At 41.6% G+C, this 27572-nt stretch overlaps 2 protein-coding genes across 5 annotated transcripts in view; one reads left to right on the top strand and one right to left on the bottom strand.

Moving 5' to 3' along the window:
* LOC124133390 (phosphorylase b kinase gamma catalytic chain, skeletal muscle/heart isoform-like) overlaps positions 1-12080 on the top strand; it is a 53529-nt gene extending 41449 nt beyond the window's left edge. For all 4 annotated transcript variants that reach the window (XM_046497789.2, XM_048401133.1, XM_046497788.2 and 1 more), the window contains 9 exons: positions 487-552; positions 1099-1171; positions 2425-2515; positions 3445-3535; positions 5062-5091; positions 5833-5956; positions 6202-6282; positions 7583-7624; positions 8557-12080. In XM_046497789.2, the coding sequence (XP_046353745.1) occupies positions 487-552; positions 1099-1171; positions 2425-2515; positions 3445-3535; positions 5062-5091; positions 5833-5956; positions 6202-6282; positions 7583-7624; positions 8557-8796 (838 nt within the window). In that variant the 3' untranslated portion in view covers positions 8797-12080. The remainder of the gene's footprint in view (positions 1-486; positions 553-1098; positions 1172-2424; positions 2516-3444; positions 3536-5061; positions 5092-5832; positions 5957-6201; positions 6283-7582; positions 7625-8556) is intronic.
* A 4002-nt stretch (positions 12081-16082) lies between these two features.
* LOC124133392 (SRR1-like protein) lies at positions 16083-27053 on the bottom strand. The gene is made up of 7 exons (XM_046497791.2): positions 26877-27053; positions 25816-25856; positions 24441-24688; positions 22620-22718; positions 20043-20194; positions 18589-18634; positions 16083-17674 (listed from the first exon to the last, which is right to left on the bottom strand). The coding sequence occupies exons 1-7, from the start codon at positions 27041-27043 to the stop codon at positions 17492-17494; spliced, it is 936 nt and encodes a 311-aa protein (XP_046353747.2). The 5' UTR covers positions 27044-27053; the 3' UTR covers positions 16083-17491.
* Positions 27054-27572: the final 519 nt, after the last annotated feature.

Here is a 27572-nt window from a genome sequence, read left to right as displayed (position 1 = left end):
CCAAAAGACGTTAAAAGATGGTACTTGTTGTTACCCTGTCTCGCGCTCGGCATTAAGAGGCTAAAACAAGAACTGGTCGGCTTGGAGTCAGTATACTGTGTCTGAGTGGGGTATTAATGTAAAACTGCGGCATGGTATCTCAGTGAGCTAGCACTATAAATCGGCATCAGTCCGGACTAGTACAAGCAGCCACACACACACACACACACATACACGGGCATGCACGTCGCTATATAAGTGCAATAATCTTGGACGCGATGTTAAACCCTATTTCTCCATCTCACCTGACCACCCGAGCATAGTTGCCTAGTTTGCCTAACTGTGTGGTGTGTCTTCATGTTAACTGTGTGTTGTGTCTTCATGTTAACTGTGTGTTGTGTCTTCATGTTAACTGTGTGTTGTGTCTTCATGTTGACTGTGTGTTGTGTCTTCATGTTGACTGTGTGTTGTGTCTTCATGTTGACTGAATGTTGTGATCTGTTTCAGATGTAAGAAGGGGGAGCTGTTCGACTACCTCACAGAGGTTGTGTCAATGTCGGAGAAGAGGACACGGTTAGTTCCATATTTTGTTCACACTTCCTTCGTCATGTTTGTGTATTGGGTGGGACACAGTGATACATTGTGTAAGGCACCACAATTGTTGCATCCCTTAGCCATTCCAGGATCCACTGATTGTGGGCTCAGATCCTCGATTTGCTCTGATTGTGATTTCTTGGTTTATCAGCACCATATCCCTGGTGTTAATTTTTTGCTATAGTCTACTGAAAGTGAAGTTTTGTAATGGCTGCAATCACTGTTGTTGAGGGGCGGTCAGGTAGCCTTGTGGTTAAAGCGATAGCTAATCACGCAAAAGACCTTGTTTCGATTCCCGACATGGGTACAAAGCCCATTCCTGGTGTCTGGGCCCCGCCGTAATATTGCTGGAATATTGCTAAAAACAGCGTAGAACCATACTCACTCACTGTTGTTTGAGTGTGTGCAGAGAAAGAGTACTTTCTAAAAAACTCCACTAACTTGTGTTTGTGTTACCCTACTGTATTTTGGGTTACCCCACTGTATTTTGGGTTGAGCTGAGTGGCTATGTTGCTGTGTTTGCAGGATCATCATGACACAGCTGCTGGACGCGGTAGAGTACGTCCACTCCAAGAACATCGTGCACCGCGATCTGAAGGTACACCTATGCTCCTCAGGCCTTTTCGTATTAAACTTTGCTGGTTTTGTCTCCTGGGTGTTACACTCCACTCCACAGGGTGTTACACTCCACTCCACAGGGTGTCACACTCCACTCCACAGGGTTTTACACTCCACTCCACAGGGCGTCATTGTATCCTAAGGGGGCAGTGGGGTAGCCTGGTGGTTAAAGCTTTCACTCATAACAGCGAAAGCCTGGGTTTGATTCCCAACTTGAGAATATGTGTGTAGCCTCTTTCTGGTGTCCCCTGCCATGATGTTACTAAAAGTGGTGGAACACAATACACACCCATTGCTGTTTGTCTCGCCATGTTATTCTTGGGAAGAAATTGCTCTAAGTAGCGTGTACTTGTTGGTAAAGGTCACTTGGTTAATTGTAGTACCCTGACAAAGTTGGATGGTGCTCATAATATCAACCACTAGTTTGTCTTGTGAAGCCTAGGTTTTTTAGTGCCTTCTTGATATGGCTTGAATACTCTGCAAAGCAGAGTTAGGGGTGGTGGGGTAATTTAGTGGCTCAATCATATGCTCGTCACGCCAAAGACCCGGGTTCGATTCCCTGCTTAAGTACAATGTGTGGAGCCCATTTGTGGTGTCCCCCGCCATGATATTTCTGGAATAGTGCTGAAACAGAGCAAAACCATACTCATTGAAAGCGTTAAACCAAAGTTACTCACTCTTGATATAGCTGGAATATTGCAGACAGGTGTAAAACAACGTTCACTCACTCACTCGTAAAGAATCTGCTCAAGATGAAATGATGCATTATAGACATTGTGTTGGTAATGGCTACAAATTACTGTACAACTTGAGGATAAAGGTTAAGATTTGGTGTATTTGTGTGATATTTGTGAAAAGTATTAATTCTTATACTAAGGCAAATAACACCTATTGTAAGGATCTCGTGGTTGATGCATGTCATTGTATCCCAATTGCGTGGATCGATGCTCATGAGATTAATCACTGGATTGTCTGGTCCAGCCGTCATATAGCTGGAATATTGCCGAGTGTGGCGTTAAACAACAAACCAACCAACTATTATAAGGAAATTTGTTGAACGATGAGTCAGGTATTTCAATAAATGCTAATATGTACATGATGTAGTACTCAGTGTTACCATGGCTAAGATTATATTATAGGTATGGGATATACAATTCTTTAGGAAGCTGACCCTGCAAATGTGTTCTTGGTTCCTGGGGAACATATTGACACCATGTCAACTGTTTTTTTCAGCCTGAGAACATCCTACTGGACGACAATCTGAACGTGAAGCTGTCTGACTTTGGCTTTGCTACCGTGCTAGCCCCAGCTGAAGAACTCACAGGTGAGGATAGTGAATACAGAATGGAATATTGCTGACTGCGACGTTATGCATTATTCCCTCCCTCTCCCAGTTGCCCTTGCTTGTTGTACGAGCTGGCTGACAAGGATCGTGTGCTGACAACATGCATGGCTGATTATGTGCCATCGTGTCATAACAAAATGCATCCTTCTGTCAACCATTTTCATGGCCCAGATATGATTATTTATATTCTGCTCTGAAGTAGCTTGAATGTAATTCATTGTGGGAAGTACACACAAAAGACAGAATGTGTGTTTGTTTGTTTGTTGTTTTAAGCCGCACTCAGCAATATTCCAGCTATATGACGGCGGTTTGTAAATAATCAAGTCTGGACCTGGCGATCCGGTGATTGACATCATGTTCATTGATTCACGCAATTGGGATATGATGACATGTCAACCAAGTCAACAAGCCTGACTACCCGATCACGTTAGTCGCCTCTTACGACAAGCATAGTTGTTCTGTGTTCTTTTATGCCAAGCATGGGTTGACAGAATGTTTGACTTGGTTGGGTGTGTGACGTTGTACCTTGACAACATGTAACATTGCTCATTCCAACAAGTATTGATTTGCCTGGTCCCGTGTTAGTTATATGGCTGGTATATTACTGAATGTGGTGTAAATATAAGCGGTTGGTTGCCATAGAGAGATCTGAATGTCTGGTTGCCATGGAGTCCTAAATGTCTGGTTGCCATGGAGACTCCTGATTGTCTGGTTTTCATGGAGAGTCTTGAATGTGTGGTTGCCATGGAGAGTCTTGAATGTGTGGTTGCCATGGAGTCCGGAATATCTGGTTGCCATGGAGAGTCCTGAATGTCTGGTTGCCATGGAGAGTTCTGAATGTCTGGTTGCCATGGAGTCCTAAATGGTCATGTCCTGTGTGACTGACTGACCTGCCCCTACTGTTTCAGAGTTGTGTGGAACCCCTGGTTACTTGGCGCCGGAGGTTCTCTCAGTGTCAATGTACGACAACGTGCCTGGATACGGCAAGGAAGTAGACATGTAAGACTTTTACAATGTTACTGAAATTTATCAATCTCATGAAGTAAGACCTTCGCTCTAAAACGATTTCTCTGCATGAAGAACTGACAAGCTCCCTTGTAGATGTCAGTCAGGCAAATACACGGAAGCGTTACTGCAAGTCTAAATGAAGGATGGATGGGCTCTTGTCAGCTTTCTAAGAAACATTCACTTAAATTTTGTTTAGTACAATGAATTGGAAATTTGGCTCTGAATGAAAGATGACCCACACAGAACACAAGTATTTCCTCGATAGTAGCTGGGTGTGTGATATATATTAACGCCTCTTTCAGAGCTCCAGATAAGCTTTTGGTGTTGTGGGTATTTTACCCATGCATTTTAAAATCATTGGGTATCAGTAATTCTATCTGCGTATTAAAATTTCTGTTACCCACTAGTTTTTACACATGTGGGTATTTAAGTTAAATATTTAAAACACTATTCATCTAGTCCCTGCAAACTGGTGTCGTGTGGGTTCGAGAGCTTTATAGGACTCAAAAATACCACGATACTTCCACAAGAAAGTGTGATGGCAAATGATCATGATGTAACTGTCGTTGTGGAGTTTGGCAAGGTTGACGGAATGCCCGTTTATAATTTCAAAATAAGTTGCTGATTTGCTAATCGAATACGCAGGGTTACTTCACAATATTTTGATGATACGCACAAGTTTTATTTTTGTAGCGTATCTGTAATGTTCGTTGCGTATTTGATACGCTTGGATTATATTTTACTGCGTATTTCTGCATTTCTGATGCGTATTTCACGCAGATACGCAGCTTATCTGGAGCTCTGCTCTTTTGTTATTTTCAATTCAGGACTTCGCTTACCTGTGCCAAAATCTTAGATTAGAATGTTTACCTGATGCAGTATTGATGGAGTATTGCTAGATCTTCATGCAGAGAGGTATTGTAGCAGAGTAATAGGTCTGAGTTTAGTGTCTTATAGTGGAGAATGTACCACAGGTGGCCCAATCGTCTAAGGCGCCGCAATTCACCATGCAGAGTTGTCTCTCTTGGGCGCACCAGAAACCTATGATTGTGGGTTGGAATCCCGGTTTACTCTGATGATGTTTCCAGGTTTGTCAGCACCATACCTGTGTTCGTGGGTTTCACGGAGGTGGTGAATGTCTGAGACCTGCATCACTGTCCTATCACATTAAGCTGACGCTGTGATATAACTTGAATACTGGTCAAAGCGGCGTTAAACTCAACTCACTCACTCAATGTTACCATACACTCCCCTCATTTCCAAAATCCTGGCAGTACCTGTGTAATGTGTGATGTGTGATGTGTGATGTGGTTGTCCTGTTGAGCATCACACATCACGCATCACACATCACGCATCACACACAAATCACGCATCACACACACATCACGCATCACTCATCACTCATCACGTATCACTCATCACACATCACGCATCACACATCACACATCCTTGAATGTCTTTCAGCCGTCTGACATTTTGATATCAAATAATGAAATCCTTCACTTTTCTTGTTACAGGTGGGCATGTGGAGTCATCATGTACACATTGTGAGTACCTGTTCCTGTGTGTCTTCGGGAGTACTGAGTTCATTTATCAGATTTGCGTTACTAAGGGGGCTAGATGCTTATTTTCCCTGTTTTACCTTAATAATGTTTCTTGGACGGTAACATCATACCTTATCTCGTGGTTTCACCAACGTGGTAAACATCTAAGACCTGCATCACTTTGGGGTTTTCATCTCCCATCAGACCCATGAAGATCTGGGGTAGAATAGGTCTTCAGCAACCCATGCTGGTAGTAAGAGACGAATATGCTTGTCATAAGAGGCGAAATCTTGTTTTAAAGCTGGTACTGACTGACATTAGTTTTCAGATAAGAAGTCTGTTATTGAAGATGATCATGTATTGGTGTTGCTTTAAAGAATGCCTGAATCATAGTCGATGTGATGATAGCAAAAATACAGGAATGCATCAATGAGTTGGTGACCCGTGAAGATCCGGGGTAGAATAGGTCGCCAGCAACCGATGCTTGCTGTAAAAGGCGACTATGCTTGTCATAAGAGGCGACTAACAGGATCGGGTGTTCAGGCTCATTGACTTGGTGGATGCGTTTCATCGTATCCCAATTGTGTTCATCGATGCTGTTACTATCAATCACTGGATAGTCTGGTTCAGACTCGATTATTTACAGACCGCTGTCATATAGCTGGAATATTGCTGAGTGCGGCGTTAAACAATAAACAAACCAAAGTTGTCTACAAGGTTTAAGTGGCTGTTCTGTGTCCCCAGGCTGTGTGGGTCTCCACCGTTCTGGCATCGGAAGCAGATGATGATGCTGCGAGCTATCATGCAGGGTAACTACCACTTCAACAGCCCTGAGTGGGACGACATCACAGAACCTCCCAAAGAACTGGTGAGTGTCTTATACTGTGTAGATTGGTACAGGCCATGGGCTTGTGTAAAGTGAGCTAGCATGATAAACCTGGGATAAATCTGGACCAGTACAAGCAGTGACACTTCACATGCATGCATGTCGCTATGTGAGTGCAGTAACCTTAAATACAACATTATGTCAGTCTTCGCACCCCAAGGAGGGGCGGTCAGGTAGCCTAGAGGTTAAAGCATTCGCTTGATTTAAATATTTTCGTTTGTTTGTAGATCTCCAAGCTGCTAGTGGTTAATCCATCTCAGCGGTACACTGCCAAGGAAACTCTAGCACATCCGTTCTTCAAGAGAGAGGTGAGACATACATTTTGTTAGGCCTTGTGTTTGTTTCGGTTGGTGTACAGATTTCTCATCTCCTAGGGGATTCCGGGGTTAGAATAGATCTCAAGCTGCCTATGCTGGCCATAAGAGGCAACTTAAGGCTCAAATAAATTTAAAAAATGGTTCTCAGGCAATAGCAGGTGCAGGTGGCAGCAGGGTTGTTTGTTGTCTTTTGGGGGTTTGGGGTTTTTTTTTGGTTGTCTTTTTGTTTTTTGTCGGGGGGGTCAATCTAGTATGTAACCAAATAAACATGCAGTTGTGTACAATCAGTGTGGGAAAGGGCCTCCGAACATAAATGTGTTCCTAGATGAGTAGAATACAGTATTTGAATACAGTGTGTGCACTCATATTATGAGATTCGATTTTATTTCACATCATGAAGATGTTATTGTGAGTGGTAGCATGTCTACAAATACGCAATTTTATTACACTCTCTGTTCATAGTGTATCTGGACTTCTATTTGTCATCCATTATATTACTTTTATCCAAGATTTCTAGTAATTTTGTTTACATTAATTTCGGTGAAATCGTGGATGAACTGATGGTCAAATCACACCATGAACTCGCCTTGAAACAAACATTAGTCGGTAGAGATACAAAGTCCACCGTCTTCCTGTTAAAATTTCTTTTGAGTTATGATATTGGCCATGACATTACCGTATTCGACATAATAAGCGCCCCGCTCTAATAAGCGCCCATGGCGATATTTGCTAATATGTTGGCTTGTGAACAATCCCATTTAGCCCCCCTTCCGATTGATCAATGTACACTTATTTATTCGCGTATAATACGCACTCGTGTGTCATATGCAAACTTAATTATGGGCAATTAAATTCTGGAAAAATATATCTGTCGCATATAAACATTTCAGTCTGTCAGCATAAACCACGAAATTTATCTTTCAACTCTTTCAACATCTTTCCACCAAAATAATATTCTAATAAGAGCCCCCTATTTCTAATTTTGAGAGCGCCCTGGGCGCTTATTACGTTGAATACGGTAAGTATTTTTAAAACTAAAACACCCATTGATCGGGGAGAAAATGTTTGAACAGCTGATTTCTATATCCGGCTTATTTTACGTGACAAATACACATGTAATCTTAGTCTCTTTGTATGAAATATTTGAGTTAATATCTATCGCAGCAGGTGGAACATTTGCAACATGGCTTGCATGTAAGACAGATGCACCCTATTCACTACATTGGCACTACACTAAGTACACTACACTATGTATATTAACTAACTTGCCAATTTGTTTGTGTTTTGCCAGTTTGTCCCCGTGAAGAAGTTCCATGCTAGAAGAACTTTCAGGGTAAGAATTTCACAGAATAATGCTGCAATTATCTTTGGACCCATGAAGATCCGGGGTAGAATAGGTCTTCAGCAACCCATGCTTGCCGTAAAAGGCGACTATGCTTGTCGTAAAAGGCGACTATGCTTGTCGTAAAAGGCGACTAACGGGATCGGGTGGTCAGGCTCGCTGACTTGGTTGATGCATGTCATCGATCCCAATTGCGTGGATCGATTCTCATGATATTAATCACTGGATTGTCTGGTTCAGACTTGATTTTTTGCAGACCGCCGTCATATAGCTGGAATATTTCTGAGTGCGGCATTAAACAACCAACCAACCAACCTACTTTATTGCAATCACTGTCACATCTGGCTAGCACTGATGTGTGTATCCCCCTGGGGATTCCGGGTTACAAGAGGTACCCAGCACCCTATGCTGATCCTAATGGGCTACCAAATGGATCAGGTGGTCATTCTCGTTGACTTGGTTGATAGCACGTCATCTTTCCCCAACAACGTGGATCATTGTTCACATGGGGGCACGGTTGCCCAGATGTCTAAGGCGCCGCGATTCACTGTGCAGAGTTACGTCCCTTGGGCACGCCAGAAACCTATGATTGTGGATTCGAATCTTGGCTCTCCCCGATTATGTTTTTAGTTTTGTCAGCACCATACCCGTGCTCGTGGGTTTCACCGAGGTGGTAAACGTCTGAGACCTTCATCACTTTGGGCTTTCCTCCCACATTATGCTGACATGCTGCGATGTAACTGGAATACTGTTAAAAGCAGCGTAAAACCCAACTCACTCACTCCTCATTGTTCACATTATCAATCACTGCATTGTCAGTTCAAGTTTAGAATTTCACCGTCATGTGGCTGGAATATTGCTGAGTGTGGTGTTAACAACAAACAAAGAAAAAAACTAATGTGTGTGCAACTTCTGTTTTTCAGGCTGCAATCCTGTGCACAAGGTTCTTTTTCCGATTAAAGCATTTTTATGAGAACCCACCCCCTATATCACTGGATGTGGTGACAACGAACCCCTACAGCGTCAAATTGTTCCGAAAGCTGATAGACGGATGTGCGTTCGGGATGTATGGACACTGGGTTAAAAAGGGAGACAACCAAAACAGAGCTGCTCTGTTCGAGCATTCGCTACGAGATGACTGGAAAAATGATGTGAAACTTTAATGACATGTTGTGCTTAGAATTTTTCAATTTCTATGGAGAATTCATCAAAGGTACTCCCTAGCTGCTCATGGTTAAACAAAGGGTGTGGATGTGACCCATACCTCATGACTGTAACTGTTGACTTGAGTGTTCAGTCTCCCATTGTTGTCAGTTGGATGTCATGTTGAACATGTTTAAATGTCCCAACGTTCCAGCAACTCGTGAATGACAAAGTGAAGCTGCCTGCATCATTCACGGGTGAGGTGACCAGTCCACCTCTGTTTTGCAGCCTGTGCACAGTCCTCCAAATTTGGTGTCACTGGTGGAAGAGTCGAGCTATGGTTCCACTACAGAAGCCTCGGATGAACGAGGCATTGTTTCGAACTACAACATGTCTGCTTCAGTGTGTAACAGCGTTCTGTGATACCACCCTTTGCCCTACACCTCCCCTCACTTCATGTAACTAACATACTCAGAATGCAGTTCTATGAAATGAATGGTTAGGGTTGGATTGTTTGATTCTGATATATTTGCGAAGATGTGTCACCCAAATCTGTGACCCAGATCAACATGGATAGTCTGTGAAGACATCGACCTTGTTGTAAGCTGTGTCACCCAATTCTGAGACCCAGATCAACATGGATAGTCTGTGAAGATATCGACATTGTTGAAAGCTGTGTGTATCCAAGTCTGTGACCCAGATCAACTGGGATAGTTTGTGAAGACATCGACCTTGTTGTAAGCTGTGTGTATCCAAGTCTGAGACCCAGATCAACGTGGATAGTCTGTGAAGATATCGACCTTGTTGAAAGCTGTGTCACCCAATTCTGCGACCCCGATCAACATGGATAGTCTGTGAAGATATCGACCTTGTTGAAAGCTGTGTCGCCCAAATCTGTGACCCAGATCAACATGGATAGTTTGTGAAGATATGGACCTTGTTGAAAGCTGTGTCACCCAAATCTGTGACCCAGATCAACGTGGATAGTCTGTGAAGTTATCAACCTTGTTGAAAGCTGTGTCACCCAATTCTGAGACCCAGATCAACATGGATAGTCTGTGAAGATATCGACCTTGTTGTAAGCTGTGTCACCCAAATCTGAGACCCAGATCAACATGGATAGTTTGTGAAGATATTGACATTGTTGAAAGCTGTGTGTATCCAAGTCTGTGACCCAGATCAACGTGGATAGTCTGTGAAGATATCGACCTTGTTGAAAGCTGTGTCACCCAATTCTGCGACCCCGATCAACATGGATAGTCTGTGAAGATATCGACCTTGTTGAAAGCTGTGTCGCCCAAATCTGTGACCCAGATCAACATGGATAGTTTGTGAAGATATCGACCTTGTTGAAAGCTGTGTCACCCAAATCTGTGACCCAGATCAACCTGGATAGTCTGTGAAGTTATCGACCTTGTTGAAAGCTGTGTGTATCCAAGTCTGTGACCCAGATCAACGTGGATAGTCTGTGAAGATATCGACCTTGTTGGAAGCTGTGTCAACCAAATCTGTGACCCAGATCAACATGGATAGTCTGTGAAGATATCAACCTTGTTGAAAGCTGTGTCGCCCAAATCTGTGACCCAGATCAACATGGATAGTTTGTGAAGATATCGACATTGTTGAAAGCTGTGTCACCCAAATCTGTGACCCAGATCAACGTGGATAGTCTGTGAAGTTATCGACCTTGTTGAAAGCTGTGTGTATCCAAGTCTGTGACCCAGATCAACATGGATAGTTTGTGAAGATAGGGACATTGTTGAAAGCTGTGTCGCCCAAATCTGTGACCCAGGTCAACATGGATAGTCTGTGAAGATATCAACCTTGTTGAAAGCTGTGTCGCCCAAATCTGTGACCCAGATCAACATGGATAGTTTGTGAAGATATCGACCTTGTTGAAAGCTGTGTGTATCCAAGTCTGTGACCCCGATCAACATGGATAGTTTGTGAAGATAGCGACATTGTTGAAAGCTGTGTCGCCCAAATCTGTGACCCAGGTCAACATGGATAGTCTGTGAAGATATCAACCTTGTTGAAAGCTGTGTCGCCCTAATCTGTGACCCAGATCAACATGGATAGTTTGTGAAGATATCGACCTTGTTGAAAGCTGTGTGTATCCAAGTCTGTGACCCCGATCAACATGGATAGTTTGTGAAGATAGCGACATTGTTGAAAGCTGTGTCGCCCAGATCTGTGACCCAGATCAACATGGATAGTTTGTGAAGATATCGACCTTGTTGGAAGCGCTGTGTTACCCAATCTGTGTCCAAGTCCAACATGTTTCCTGTCTATGAAGCTCATCCACCTTTGCAGGGTCGCTGTAGGAAGTGGAGTTCAATCGGTGACTCACTAGTATGTACTGCCATCAGAGCACAAGACACTGGAACTAGTGCTGTGCCAGCTCACACAATCTCATAATCATCTCAGTGTGTTGTCCCCATCAAGCTTGACTGACCAACGGAAGATGCTAGTGATGGTTGTTGCGTTAAATACTCTGTGCCAAATGAGTTTGTTTGTATGTCCTTAGATACTTCGGGGCCCACTAGCACAAAGCGATCTTAGCGCTAAGATGATCGTAACTCCCATACTTAGGCTTACGATAGTCTTAGCGCTAAGATCGCTTTGTGCAAGTGGGCCCAGGTCTATCAGTATATCAGGGTAAGTGTGGGAAGAGAATCTACTCACCGGTCTGGGATCAGTGACCACCAAGGATGCTAAGGGACCGACTATTTGATATTCTAGGTGTGACCCTGAGATTTTATCAAAAAAATGTTTGGAAAACAAATATTTATTCTTCAAATTATTTTAAAAAAAAAGAAATTGTCTGCCACAAAATGATATTGTTACAAGATGTTTTTAAAAAAACCTAAATATTTAGACTCATAGTTTTAATTGCAAAAATATCTGGTTTTACAACTGAAAGATTGAAAGTGTCTGAAAGTGTCCCTACAAAATCCCCCGTCCCCCAAATATAAAATGGTTGGTCGCAAAACTAAAACTGACCTGGTTTTTAAAGTATCATTGCCCCCATTTTAATGTCACCATAAGGCCATAATGAATTAATTGTTAGATTTTCATCCCCCCGTCTCACTGCAAAACACCACCCCACGTCATAAGTCACTAAGTACGGCACATTCAAAGAAAATTGTCACTTTTGTTCCCTTCTTCCTCCATGATGAACTACACCATGTATGGTCGTACAAAACATTCAAGCTTCATGTGAATCACATCTGTCCACTGTTGGTGTGCAGAGATCCCTTGAAGAGTTTGCTGAAAATGAACAAATAAAATATGAAAAACAAAATGCTTTTTGCATCAGTTTTTTTAATTTGGATGAAATGTTATATTAATTTATTGTGGCCTAGCCTGTAGAGCATATTTACATGCCAAAGAGTATCACAGTTCTGCAATAGGTACACAGTGGTACAGTCATCTTCCTGAGGCAAGGGTGTTAACTGACTGTAACCGAACAAGGCTTGAATTTCTGGGCTTGATAGATGTGCCCCCATTGGCTATAAGAGTTATGTCCCTTCTATGTCCCTCCTATTGACCAATCAGATTCCACAAAAGGGATACCCATGAAGATTCAGGTTAGAATAGGCCTTCAGCAACCCATGCTTGCTGTGTTAGACAGCTGCATCTCCTATTCACTCTATGTATTTGCACTTCACTATGTACACAGAACGACTATGCTTGTCGTAAGAAACGGCTAACAGGATTGGGTGGTCAGGCTCGCTGACTTGGTTCGTGCATGTCGTCGTATCCCAATTGCGTAGAACGATGCTCATGGTATCTATCACTGAATTGTCTGGTTCAGACACGATTATTGATAGACCACCATCATATAGCTGGAATATTGCTGAGTGTGACAACAAACAAACAAACAAACAAACAAACAAACAAACAAAATGGTGGTACCCAGTCAGGACGATCTTATTGATAATCAAAATCCATATTGTTATAAAACGGGTTTACAAATCTGATAATCGACTCCGCTGCATTTTACGAACCGGATGTCGATTTCGTTATGCGATTTTAATTTGAAAATGCTTAGACTAGTTACTACAGCTAGTATATTGATATAACTTCAATATTCCAGTCTAGTTCGGCAAGGGTGGAAACTGGACGTTTATAGTCAGTTAATTCTCTAGCCTTGGGAAGATGTGGTAGAGTCTGAACTGTGTCTTTGTACATGGTACAACATCCTGCAGTGGTAGACTCAGGATATATCGTGGGCAAATCCAACCAGTCCACAGTGTTCCAGGTCAGGGGGTTTATGTAACATAACTAGATTTGGGAGGCAAACAAGTAGTCCTTTGAGATTTTAACAAGTCATGGATAAGTGAACAAGTGGTCGTGTCTATCACTGAGCAGTGTTGTCATACCTCTTGGGGTGTCATTGTAACCTTAAAGGGTGTTGACACACTGCACAGGGTGTCGTAACTTGAAGGGTGTGGTCATATTCCACAGGGTGTCGTTGTTGCCTAAAGGGTATTGATATTCTCCACAGGGTGTCAGTGTACCCAAAAGGGTGTCACAATACACCATAGCATGTCATTGGAACCCCCCCTCCCCCCCAAGAAAAAAACCCAAAACATACCAAACAAAACCCAAAACAAACCAAACTAATCAACAGCGAAACACGCGCGCCAATGTACCCTGATTCGTAGGATAAGGAGAGGAATTCTCGAAAAGAGCTTTCACAACAACACCTGACTATAGTATGTTTATTTCCATGAATAAAAGATTTGGGGTTTTCCCTGAATGCTTTTCACTTCACATGCCTTTTAATGAGTGCAAGTTTTCTCCACTCAAATATTGATGTTTTATGTCAGAGCATTTGATCAAGGCCATTGATACAATGTCAAGGTCATGTATAATTCAGGTCAAGGTCATTCATGAACTTTTTCCAGATTTGCATCAAGATTTTATGCTTATCAAAGTTGACATATATGTGTTGTGTGACTTAAGGAATTTGTGAATGTGTAGATATTGCCATGTATTGCAGCCATAATATAGCTTGTTATCTTCCCCTTATGCTGGAGCAAGTGCTCCCGAGAAGCAACACAGGTCGCAAAACCAGCTTTCTTTCTGATTATTTCTATGTAAGTCTGAAAGGGTTTATGTTTTATGAGGGAAAAACGTTTATTCTTTATTGGTGTCCTTTTTTAATCACTTGTTGCATATATGGAAACTTTTTACAGCAGTTAAACTTTGATGTTACTTGTTCTGAAAGAGTTTAATCTTTGTTGAATCAGCGTACAGTGAAACTATGTTTTATCATGGGAATAATCAAGAAAGTTAGCAAAATGGATTTCAAGTAATGGTTTGTTCAATGTCTAGTACACCTTGAAGAATGGTTGAATAACGATTGTGTGCAATATAAGAGAAGTGACTCAGTGTTTTCGAATTCTTTATGTTCATGTGGATGTATGAATGAGTATGTGAACAGTCCATGTTATCTGCTTATGATTCACCCGTCTTCCTGAAGTTTCCATTCATAGAGTCAGTCGCGTGCAGACATGGAACTTCTTATGGATAACTTCTTCATTAATTTCAATTGTGTTTCATGGCTACTTCCGGTTTTAACTGTTTTAATCTGAACTTGACGTTCCTCTTTTAGTATTGACATCCATTCAAATTATAAGTACATAATATTTTTAAGCTTGTGTATGGGTTAAAGATTTCAATCATTGTAAGGGGCGTTGGGGTAGCCTAGTGGTTCAAGCGTTCGCTCGTCACGCCGAAAGACTGGGTTTGACTCCCCACATGGATACAATGTGTGAAGCCCATTTCTGGTGTCCCCCGTCGTGATATTGCTGGAATATTAAGTACTGTAAAACCAAACTCACTCACTCATTGTAATTTTTCTTCCATCAACTTAGATACCACGTTCCCGTGGGGATTCTGGGTAAGAGTATAGGCCTTGAGCAACCTATGCTTGCCGTAAGAGGCTAATGAATGATCTGGTGGTCGGCCACTTGGTTGATGCATGTCATCGTACCCCGACAGCGGGGATCGGTGTTCACAACATCAGTCACTGGATTGTCTGGCCCAGACCCTATTGTTACCAGACCGCCATGATAAATTATATTGCTGAGTGTGGCATTAAACAACAAACACGATCATACATGGAAGTCCACACTTTAATTCTTATCTTTTGTCAGAATTTGTCATCAACATGTACCATCTTTCTCCTTTGTGCGAGGGATATTTGTCACTATTTCGTCAACCATTCTGTACATCTAGGAATGTTGAGTGTTTCCCAGAGTGAAAGAACCGAGTGTATTATCAAGCTACCCTCAGTGCAGTTACCATGGTTACCCCTTTGCCCTAAACAACGACAAAAACAACGTTCTGGAGACAGTTCAAAATATGGTGGAAAGGACTAGGCAGGACAGGGCCTATTGGAGTGTCAAATTTTATAGTTGCTAAAAAAAATAAATGATCATATATGTTCAAATGGCTACAACTAAATTTTACCCAATTTTTTTTTATTTCTGGCATAATTGATATATGAATTTGGCGAGACTAAGTGAAAAGTGTTATTTCAAAATTTAAGAGAAAATCTAAGTATGAGCAAATCTGTAGCCCGAGACGAATGTTTCACCATGTCCTTTGTGGATGGTCATAATGAAAGTACATGAATGTAGATTTTGGAGGATATCATGGATTTCAACCTGTTGGTGGGTTTAATATTTCCTTGCATGTAAAAATCCAGCTGAAATATCAGCTAAAGTCATGTAAGGAAGAGAATTTTTTATGTCAACTTCTTTATATTAAGAAACACAATGTTTCAGAGTATATGCTTACTCCTTCATCAGGTGAGTGAACGCTATGAGGCAGAGAGCATATATATATGTACATGTAAGAACAACAAAAGTAATAAGATAACAAAAGGTGGAAAAAGGAAGCCAATTGATAATTGGCGCTGATAGGTGATTAGTAATAGACAATAGAAGCCAAAACTTTACAGTAATTAGCGCTGATGGGTGATTAGTAATAGTCAATGGACGCCAAAACTTTACAGTAATTAGCACTGATAGGTGATCAGCAACAGACAATGGAAGCCAACACTTTACAGTAATTAGCGCTGATAGTTATGGACAAGTGGAAGCCAGAACTGAATTATCACTGATTGGTAAGCATTTACTCTGAAACTTTGTGTTCCTCATGATAAAGAAGTTGACATCCATAAATTTTCTTCCTTAGGTGTATCACTTCTAAATGCCTTTCAAAGACTTGTCATGTATTTGATAAAAAAGTTATTAAATCAGAAAATCAAATCTGTTTTTCATGATACTAGAGCACGAGTGTAGCCTTCGAAATTCCTGCTAGTCTGCTAGCCCGAGGCTACTAAATTGTGCTGTTGATAAGTAAAACCCCACTGACAGTAGTCCTCAATGACTAGTTGCAGTTTAGGGTTACTATTCTGAATATGTTTTCATGCTTCAGTTTTGCTACAAATTGGAACTGAATAAAACTGACAAAAAAGTGTGAACATTTTTGTCTCATTCAAAAGAGCTAGCTACAAGACTCTAAGGACTAGTGAAAGAAAGGTTTTAGTCCTAAAAAAAACGGGTCTGGGAGAGTAAATCTTCTCGACAACACAGCTTTTACATCAGTCAGTTTGACACTGACCAAAATTTGTCAAGGGTCCAAAGGACCAGCACCAAGAAAACTGTTGGATCTCTACTGGTCCTGTTGGATCTCTACTGGTCCTGTCGGATCTCTACTGGTCCTGTTGGATCTCTACTGGTCCTGTCGGATCTCTACTGGTCCTGTCGGATCTCTACTGGTCCTGTTGGATCGCTAATGGTCCTGTTGGATCTCTACTGGTCCTGTTGGATCTCTACTGGTCCTGTCGGATCTCTACTGGTCCTGTTGGATCGCTAATGGTCTGTAAAATTAGAATGTAAACTGGTCTGGCCATGTTGAGGAACTTCTGACATGAAAGGATAATTTTTTCCAAGCTGAGCACGAAGTTTTGCTATCCCTTCTTGTGAGTCATATGTACATTGTTCATTGTTTTCCACACATCGCACTGGGCAGAATCCTGTTATCGGACACAACACTATCTTGACTTGTTGTTCTGAGCTGATAGAGTAAATACAGACCCTGAACCTCGAGTGTGTTTCTCTCGTCTTTCCACAATATGTCATGGGTGAGATCTAAACCTGAGGATGTATTGTGGCTTCCTCTAGGGATTGATCCAACGACCTCCATCTCTACGGGCAGACACTCTACCCACTAGACCACGGATCAGGTTCGCAAATGAATACTTTACTTTTCAAGAAAAAAACACGAAAACAAAGCATGAGCAGCATTCCATAACTTCCCTTTACGTTTATGTAAGAATAACTTTCCTAGGTTTCAGATACCTGATGGTCTGAATCCAAAATCACAACAATACAATTGATGATATTTCTTAAGATGCCGGGGGTACGGGTGGCCCAGTCGTCTTAGGCACCGCGATTCGCTGTGCAGAGTTGCGTCCCTTGGGCACTCACGTAACCTATGATTGTGGCTTCGAATCCCTGTTCGCCTCGATTATGTTTCTACCCGGACTCCCCCTTTGGATCCGCCTATGACCACCATTGGTTGCTGGAGGATGGGGGGATGGGTTGGGGATGTACCCTATTCAAACCTGGAATCCCCCCTGAGTCCAAGTTCATGGAGTCCATCCTACCGATGTAGTCCACAAAGCACAGTGCCTCAGCAGCTAAGTATTATCTCTGCTTCCTGTCCCCTGTACACTGGTGCATCATGGGCCTCCCACAATTCCCCGGGAGCAGTGGTCAGTCGATGGAGAGGGAAGTAGTGGATGGCCATGTCGTTGAAGACGTCGCTGTGATGAAAGACTGGACTTAGAGGGATCTCAACTGTGAACTCCTGTATCTGAAATAAGGGTTGCTCTTATAAACCCAATCCTTGTAAAGGGAGTAGAACTAAGATCATATGATAGCAGCTATTGGAACGCAAGCATTACAATGACACCCAGGACTACAGACATCAGAGATTAAAATTTTAACTCTATAGCTAAAAAAATTTAAGAAATGGTTCTCAGGTAATGACTTTTAAAAATATAGTTTTGAAAATATAGTGCGGGTGGGCAGTGGTTTTTTTGTGTGTTTTTTTACTAGTTCAAACTAGTATGTAACCAAATAAACAGTTGTGTACCATCAACCTGGGAAAGGGCCTCCGACATAAACAAACATACAAACACCTATTGGTGCCATGACCATAACACAAAATGCACAGTAAGGCAGTGCGCATGTAAAGGGAAGTAACTGTGTGCTATATTGGATTGCATTGTTTTTAAGTATTCAGATATTTCTATTTTTTTTTAAATGGAAATAAAAACGAAACATGCGGCAGACTTCATGGTGGTGCGAGCGTTGCCTGAGAACCAAGACTATTTTTTTTAGCCTATAACTATATATTCCTTGATGTTGATTGGACATTTTAAAACACATGTAAAATATTCTCCACTGATATAAAAACATTTTTCACAAAGTATTGTGATGATGTCACAAAAAGTTGCTACAGTTGATTCTGATCCAGGAATTTACTGGCCATTCTGAGCACAACTTAAGCAGGTATAATGACACAACCGGAGGTCATTATGAAAGATAAGGTGAAATTACGCATCAACCACATGGCTAAAGTTGGAGAAATCATTCGAATCAGTTGATTCTGGAAGCTGAATTCGTGGCTCATTCCAGTACAGTCTCAAGTGGCCAATATTGAAGGTGTGACGATAAAAGAGTTTATGGCTAATTTTCTGAATAGATTAAAAAATGAATAGGTACCTTCAATATATATAATCCAGTTTGTTTTAAAAGTCGCTCTGGAGTCCTGAAATATAATGAGAGATATGTCAGGAGCTTTCATACATTTTGTGAGCTGCAATCTGAAAAGTAGCAGACTTCCATCACAGCGGAACCATGCTGGCATCACAATACAAGGGAGGTAACTCTTAGTTGCCAGAGGCACAATGTTAAACCTGGGTTTTCAGTTTTGTTTGTTTGTTTGTTGTTTAACGCTGCACTGTTAACATTTAACAACATATATATTTCTTATGACATCAATTAGTGATGACATGATTAATGGATGACGCCATGTCATGTTTCTCAATCATGAAGCACTTTGACGTCATATGGCTTCAATTTACCAATCAGAATTGAGAGTCAAGTGCAAATATCGGAAAGTTATTACACACAACAAGTCAGCAATCTTCAGTTATGGTGTTGTTTCTAGTGTGACGTCATTCCAAACTCACATTACAATAAGGTTCGAATGACGTCTGCAATGCTGTCTGGATGACGGAAACAATACACGGTTGTCTCGTGACATATGACCCTGGGGCACATATGATTTTTATGAACCCGGTATGTTACCCCTCGTAGGTAATAAAATAACTTATATCATGTATGTGACAGGTCATGATTACCAAACAGCCAATCACCAGTGATGACAAATGTTAACTCGTGGTGCCCAGGTCAGTGACAGCATGTTCAGTGCGTCTCAGATCACTTAAGTTCTCTTGACTATTTCTTTCATTGTCACAATGTAACAATTCACCGATACCTACGATATCATAGACACTTCAGTGCACACGGTACTTGAATCGGATGTGTGAGATTGAGATATGCTATAAATAGAACAGGAACTAATAGAGTTACCTCCCTTGATGGCGGAAGTAGCATCGCCACCTGTAAGCATGGCAGAACACAAGGACGTGGTCGCTGAGGACGCGCCGACTAACTGTTACTTTTAACAACCATCCCTTCATTTCAAACTTTTTTTCTTGTGGATTTCTTTGTTAAAGATTAGAGATAACAATAAATAAATGCATGAAGAACGAGGTTTTAGAGAGTTTTTCAGCGATTTCATCATTTCTTACTATTTGATGTGGTGTATCATGATACCAGTAGTATCACAAAGTAGACACAACTTAAGGATAGGAACTTCTTTATTTACTGTAAAGGGACATTACGGTATAGATCCTTTTACCATTGTCAAGCAAGTCTGAATAATGAACATAGTACATGATATAGCCTTGCATAACAATGGTATAAGGATCTATACCGAAATGTCGCCTTACAGTTAAAAAAGAAGTTGTCATCCACTAACTGTGTCTGCTTTGTCATCCATCAACTTCTAACTAATGCCTATCAAACAATTCACTAGTAGTATCATCAGTCTGCATTGTGATTCAAATCATATCGCAAGATACCAAGCGATACTCAGCTCTAATTGTCACCTTTCAACCATGGCTGTGAAGCTGTTTCCAACGATGACGATGTTGCGGAGCATGTGTGGCAGCCAGTTGCACCACAGAAGGTTGTTGTAGAGGGCCTTGCCGCAGTGGGGGAGGAAGAACAACGTCGGCACTCGACAACGCCTCTTGCCCTCCTGCAGTCAACAACACGTCACTGAACACACTGACAAGCACTAGAAAACATTGGTGTAAACATGGCCAGTGGTAGAGAGTGATTGAGGTTTTACGCCGCTTTTAGCAATATTCTAGCAATATCACGACGGGGGACACCAGAAATGGGCTTCACACCCAGTGGATGAGAGGATTTGAACGTGTGAAAATGTGTCCAGATCGGTTGATTATCTTGTTTAACTGACAATTTAAATTTTCGGTGTGTTCATTGAAATTCCTGCATTCTGATTAGCTGAATTGGTCACATGTTATTGCATTATTTCCCAGTGAACCGATGTAGTGGATTCTTACAAAAGTTTGCACATCGGTTTTTCGATTCATACCTCCATGAACCGAAAAAAATACACAGTCACTCCTTAAATATTCCTGTTCAGTTAGAAAGTGCACGATGCACATGATGTCAATCACCGGATTGTCTGGTCCAGACAAGATTATTTACAGACTGCTGTCCCACAGCTGGAATATTGCTGTGGTGTAAAACAACAGACAAACAAATTAATACTACTACAAAACTTGTGAAAATCTGTGAAAAATATTATTTAACTTTGTGTTTATTTTTGTTAAAACTCATATTTCAAGCCATTTTGTTTCGGGCAATGAACATTAAAAAAAACTTGTCAAGACTTTAAGGCCTCCTTCCTCTTATTATAATAATAATAACAATAATAATAAGAAGAAGAATAGGCTATTAATATTACGCATATTTCCACACCACTCAAGGGCATGCTCAAAGCGCTATTATTACCCCGGTCACTAGATCAATGTGCACTCAAAAATCATTCTCAGCTACCTAGGGAGTATACAACCCAAGCTGCCTGCTAGGCGCTTCTAGGTTAACAGACACATTGCCATCTCTTCACTGCTGGGTACCCATTCACTGCTGGGTGAACAGAGGCACATATCGAACAAAGTCACTTGCCCAAGGAGATGCCCCATGTGTGTTACATGTGCTTCAGTGTGGGGCAAATTAACTGGGAAATCAAAACAATCCAGTGGCTGACAGCTGAAGCAACAATCCATGGCACTCGGGTATGACAACACACATCGGCCAGGTCATACATTGTGACCAACTGATCCTCATTTCATTGGCTCTAATGTGAGGTGAAACGGGGTTTTACGTTGCATTCAAGAATATTGCACTTACTGTATTCGACGTAATAAGCGCCCCGCTCAAATAAGCACCCATGGCGATATTGACTAATATATTGGCAAGTGAACAATCCCAATAAGCGCCCCTTCCGATTCATCAGTGTATGCAAAACTTACTCACCAAAATATAAATAAAATCCCCCTTTTTCTAATTTTGAGAGTGCCCTTGGCACTTATTACGTTGAATACGGTATATAGCAACGTGCATGCATGTGTCAGTGAATGCTTGTACTAGTAATGACCAGTGTTTAAAATACCTACCTGCCCGACAGATGGCTCCAGCTATTATTGTATTCCCTAAATTACCTAAGCATTCTAGTCTTAATTCAATGTACAAGATAAATTAACTGTAAAATTAAACATTTTATTCTGTCAAATCCATGTATGTTGACATGAAGTGTCTGTGCAGTTTTTCTATTGTCCAAATGCTCAAAATTATCCAATCAGAACGCACGTACTTAATATCTTAGACTTGTATTGTTTATAACAGAGGATGTATGTACAAGTACTCTATATAAAAAATTCTGGCCTGGTAACTTTGCAAAGTTTCTGGTCAGGTCGTCTGACTGAAATGTTTGGGAAATTTAAAAAGTTCTGTGACATATGCCAGATTTATAGTGCTAGCTCACTGAGATTCCATGCTGCAGTTTAAGATAAATACCCCACTAAGACACAGAATACTGACTCCGAGCCAACCAGTCCTTGTTTTAGCCCCTCAATGCCAAGTGCCAGGCAGGGTAACAAAAAGTACCATCTTTTAGCATATTTTGGTTTGACGCCGCTGGGGATTGAATCGGACCTTCCGCTCTCCAGGAAGACAATCTATCCACAAGACCACGGAGTTGGAAGATACATCAACCATGTTACACAAGGGACACATCTGCCCAAACCCCTGCAAGGGACATAACCCTGATAGTGGTACATCAGAGAATAGGCAAATCATGGAACATTACCATGGTTACCATGATAAGTAAGATTGTTTTCAAAAACGGTCGTCACCTGAGCATGTGTAGAGCTGCATTCAACTGGGCCCACGTGCATAAATCTGTCTAAGCATAGAGCAACACTCAAATTAAACAGGCTACAACACTAAAATAGCTTCGTGTCAGTGGGCTCTGGTATACATCTCTATATAGTTAATGGGCCAAAAAAATTCAAGGTATACTGATGTGAATTGAAACCTCTAACTGACCAATCAAATGGATATACCACAGTTATTGTATAACCAACTATACCCACCTCATTTACAGGAATAATACTGAAGTGAAGGTCTTGTAGGGTCTGCTTGTCCCCATCAGTGAAGGCTGGGTCAAACATGAAGCACTTGTCCTGCTTCAGCTACACCATCATGAAAATAAACTGTGTGAGCTACACCATCACGAAAATAAACTGTGTGAGCTACACCATCACGAAAATAAACTGTGTGAGCTACACCATCATGAATATAAACTGTGTGAGCTACACCATCACGAAAATAAGTTGAGCTACAAAACTTGAAACTTAGTGAGTGAATATGGTTTTATGCCACTTTTAGCAATATCCCAGCAATATTATGGCGGGGGACACCAGAAATGGGCTTCACACATTGTACCCATGTAGAGAATCGAACCCGGGTCTTCGGCGTGACGAGCGAACGCTTTAACCACTAGGCTACCCGACCACCCCTGAAACTTAGTGAGTGAGTATGGTTTTAAGACACTTTTAGCAATATTCAAGCAATATCACAGCAGGGGGACACCAGAAATGGGCTTCACACATTTTACCCATGTCGGGAATCGAACCCGGGTCCTCGCCGTGACAAGCTAATGCTTTAACCACTTGGCTACCCGACCTCCCCACTTGAAACTTAAGTTACATCATCGTACTAGCATCGTCCTGATTGTAATTTGCTACGACCAACTCATTGTTTGTTTGTTTGTTTAACGCCGCACTCAGCAATATTCCAGCTATATGACAGCGGTCTGTAAATAATCAAGCCTGGGCCACACAATCCTGTGATTGACCTCATGAGCATTGATCCACGCAATTGGGATACTATAACATGCATCAACCAAGTCAGAGAGCCGGACCACCCGATCCCGTTAGTCGCCTCTTACGACAAGCATAGTCGCCTTGTACAGCAAGCAGGGGTTGCTGGCGACCTATTCTACCCCGAGTCTTCACGGGTCACCAACTCATTGATGTATTCCTGTATTTTTGCTATAATCACATCAACTATGATTCAGGCATTCTTTAAAGCAACACCAATACATGATCATCTTCAATAACAGACTTCTTATCTGAAAACCAATGTCAGTAGGTACCAGCTTTAAAACAGGATTTGCGATAAATTCAACTAAGTTGTGAAAGATACGGAAACAACGTGTCAATACAGAATAAATAAACAAAGTGATTCTAGGGCATTTGATTGGCTAACCAAGCACATGTGCAGGGCTCGGTGAACGATGTTACTGATTCTGTATCATTATCTCCAGTGTGTTAGTGTTTGAGTTAATGGTTAAAAAAGCAGTCAGTGGAGTTATTATTATTGATCTACCGTATTTGACGTAATTAGCGCCCCGCTCTAATAAGAGCCCACAGCGATATTTGCTAATATATTGGCTAGTGAACAATCCCAATTAGCACCCCTTCCGATTGAGCTATGTACACAAGACTTATTTATTCGTGTATAATACGCATTCGTGTGTTATATGCACCCTTAATTATGGGCAATTAAATTCTGGAAAAATATATCTGTCGTACATGAACATTCAGGCCGTCAGCATAAACCACGAAATTTATCTTTCAACACTGTTTTTCCACCAAAATAATATTCTAATAAGAGCCCCCTATTTCTAATTTTGAGAGCGCCCTGCGTGGGTTATAAAAATTAATTGCAAAATGTTTAATGCAGCAGATTTATGCAAAGTGTGCACACCGTTCTTTACATAACTGTTTATCCCTCCATAAATGCAAAAATGACTGAGGTCAGTTATTAAATGAAGAGTATCATGAATGGCCTGGCTGAGTAGAACATGTTGGTTAATGGTACATGGATGACTTGTTCTATTCCCACCCTACCTTCAAGTCCTCCCTCAACGCCATGACGAGGGCCAGCTGATACTGTGCAATGATGTTGCTGGAGACATTACCCACGCCGTAACAAACACACTCCATGTCGGGCCGGAGGGGCGAGTCAGGGGGAGGGTCACTGAGGCTGAGACCGGCCACCCCCCTGACAGCGCCATCTAGATCGGTAGCACGCCTACGTTCAGCCTCCTGCTTTTCACTGTCTTGGTGTAGAGTCAAATAACACTGTTTCAACTGATCTGAAAATGTAACAAACTCAAACTGGTAAAAATGAAATCAATTTTCTGTACGAAGTGTTACATTTTGTTACCGTGGTTACAACAAAAATAAAACCTAGATATTGGCACGATAAGTCTGTTAACCCTAAACATTAACCTACCAGTACCACCACAGTGAGTGAGAGTAGTTAGTGCTAAATACAAAGGGGAGTCCGTGCAACTGCTGGGGACGTTGAGAATTTTTTGTAACAGAATGAGAGTGAGTGAGTTGGGTTTAACGCCGCTTTTAACAGTATTCCAGTTACATCACGGCGTGTCAGCTTAATGTGGGAGGAAAGCCCGAAGTGATGCAGGTCTCGGACGTATACCACTTCGGTGAAACCCACGAGCACGGGTATGGTGCTGACAAACCTAGAAACATAATTGGGGTGAACCGGGATTCGAACCCACAATCATAGGTTTCTGGCGTGTCCAAGGGACGCAACTCTGCACAGTTAATCGCGGCGCCTTAGACGACTGGGCCACCCGTGCCCCCAACAGAATTAGAAACTAACGACCCCTAAAACCAGGGCAGAGTAATGACAGCTATATATTATCATGATTATGACATCGACCCCTTGACATTTATTCATCATCATCACCGACAGCCTCCATGGTCTAGTTTTAGAGCTTCCGCCCGGAGAGTGGAGGTCTGGGGTTCGATCCCCGGCCGCGTCATACCTAAAGACGTTAAAAGATGGTACTTGCTGTTACCGTTTGGCGCTTGGCATTAAGGGGCTAAAACAAGGACTGGTCGGCTCGGAGTCAGTATACTGTGTCTGAGTGGGGTATTCATGTTAAACTGCAGCATGGTATCTCAGTGGGCTAGCACTATAAATCGTCATCAGTCTGGACTAGCACAAGCAGCCACACAAACACACACGTGCAAGTGCAATAATCTTGGACGCGATGTTATATGCCCATTTCACTTTCATTATCATCATTACAAACAGCGATAGTGAGAGCATGCATCTTCAAAATTAACAAAAGCCTACCCATTAAAAGTTTTCTCACACAATCAGATGGTATCCATGAACAATCAGACATACATTTTTACAAGTGATTAAATGTGGCATGAAATCTAAACAACATGGTAGAAATGAACTTACCCAGTACATTGATGTAAAACTCGCTGCACTTCAATTCATCTCTGAAACAATCATCAATCAGTTACGTATTATTGATTCATATCCGGGGTAGAAAAGGTCTTCAGCAACCCATGCTTGCCGTAAAATCGACTATGCTTGTCGTAAGAGGCGACTAACGGGATCTGGTGGTCAAGCTTGCTGACTTGGTTGATGCATATCATTGTATCCCATTTGCGTGGATCAATGCTCATGACGTGAATCACTAGATTGTCTGGCCATCGTCATATAGCTGGACTAAACTACAAACAAACAAATGTTACAAAAATACTAAAGCTTTGCTGTTGAGGTGGTCTTGTAACAACACATGCTGAACAGGTATGTTAACTGGCAACACTGCAGATTATGGCTCTTGCCTCGACGACCTCACATGCCTCTTCGATCATTAGGGTTAGTTGTGTCAGTAGATCACCCCGAACTCTTTAGGCCTTGGGCACCACTTGCCAAGCAAACACCCATTTACGATCTCTTTTAAACTAAAGAATTAATGTATTTTGAGGAAAATCAAAACTTTTATCAAGTTTTAAGTTTTACAGAGAAAGTAGATAATGTGCTAAAAGCAAATAATTGGTACTGATCACTTTGTGATCAGCTGGTGATAGCATCCATGTTCCTGTTGTAAATTGTTGGCTAATTAGAATAGATTAACTCTATCATTAGCTTAGCTTCAAACTGGCAATGGTTGATCCCCACGTTGCACTAATTGAAATTCGAAAAAGGGGGTCCAATACAGTGCATAACTGCCACCATGATCCCACTATTAGGCTTACGCTTAGTCTCTGAAAATATATAATTTTGATAGAAACTAATAACTTTAAAATGAAAAGGAGCCCCAGTGAGATGGGAGATGTAGACTTGGTTAATTTAGGGTTTTGTGGGAAAGGGCTGGTCGGAAGAGAAAAACATATGGTTCAGGGACTGTGAGACAGACTGTCCCACTATATAAATCACGTACGCGAAGAACAAAAATACACAACTGTCAAGTGACAAGCTCAACCAGTATGTCAACTCAGACCTCAACTCACCTATACAAGTGTATCTTTGCTTTTACTCTACCATAATCGATATCGTTATCACTTTCATTGCGATCAAACGCTTCTGTTGAACTTGACACACAGTCTCTGCTTCGCCTGGGTCGGCGTCGCCTTCCTTTGCTGTTTTTAACCACAACAAAGTCTTCCGAGTCGGCCATGTGAGCAGAAAAGGACCCGGAAATGACTCGCAGCATTCGGAAATGCTCGGGCTAATTCGGTAATAACCGGTGACTTACTCGATTGCAATCTCGGTGCGGAATGTCGTTGAGCCAACCAGCGAAGGCTGCAGGTTATTCTTACCCCAAATAAACGCATACTCGTATGAAGTTATGCATAAGGTTAAAAACAAATAATTTTATAAAGGAACACTCGTGTACTGAGGAACCATAGATGTGAGCCCCTACATATACCCTAGAGCACGATACATACGTGAATGGAGTGGGGCTGATTGTTTCACTAAATAAAAAAATATGCTTTTGAATCTTAGAGTTCATAAGATTCCAACGGGAATTTGAGAGTTTCGTACAAATAAACAATTTTCTTACTGTCTTAGTGTTTGAATCTACCCAACGACTCAAAATAGTCAAAATAATTTCTTTTCTTGAAAAATTGAACCTAAATCACTGAGTTGATAATAGGCTTGAGGGAGTTGTGTTTGGGGCATCTTTCAAAAACAACTATTCATGA

Source organism: Haliotis rufescens, unplaced genomic scaffold (genome assembly GCF_023055435.1).
Source record: "Haliotis rufescens isolate VD_foot unplaced genomic scaffold, xgHalRufe1.0.p SCAF_21, whole genome shotgun sequence".
NCBI lineage: Eukaryota > Metazoa > Mollusca > Gastropoda > Lepetellida > Haliotidae > Haliotis > Haliotis rufescens.
The sequence above is the reverse complement of the archived record's forward strand: the minus strand, read 5'-3'. Positions and strand labels throughout refer to the sequence as shown.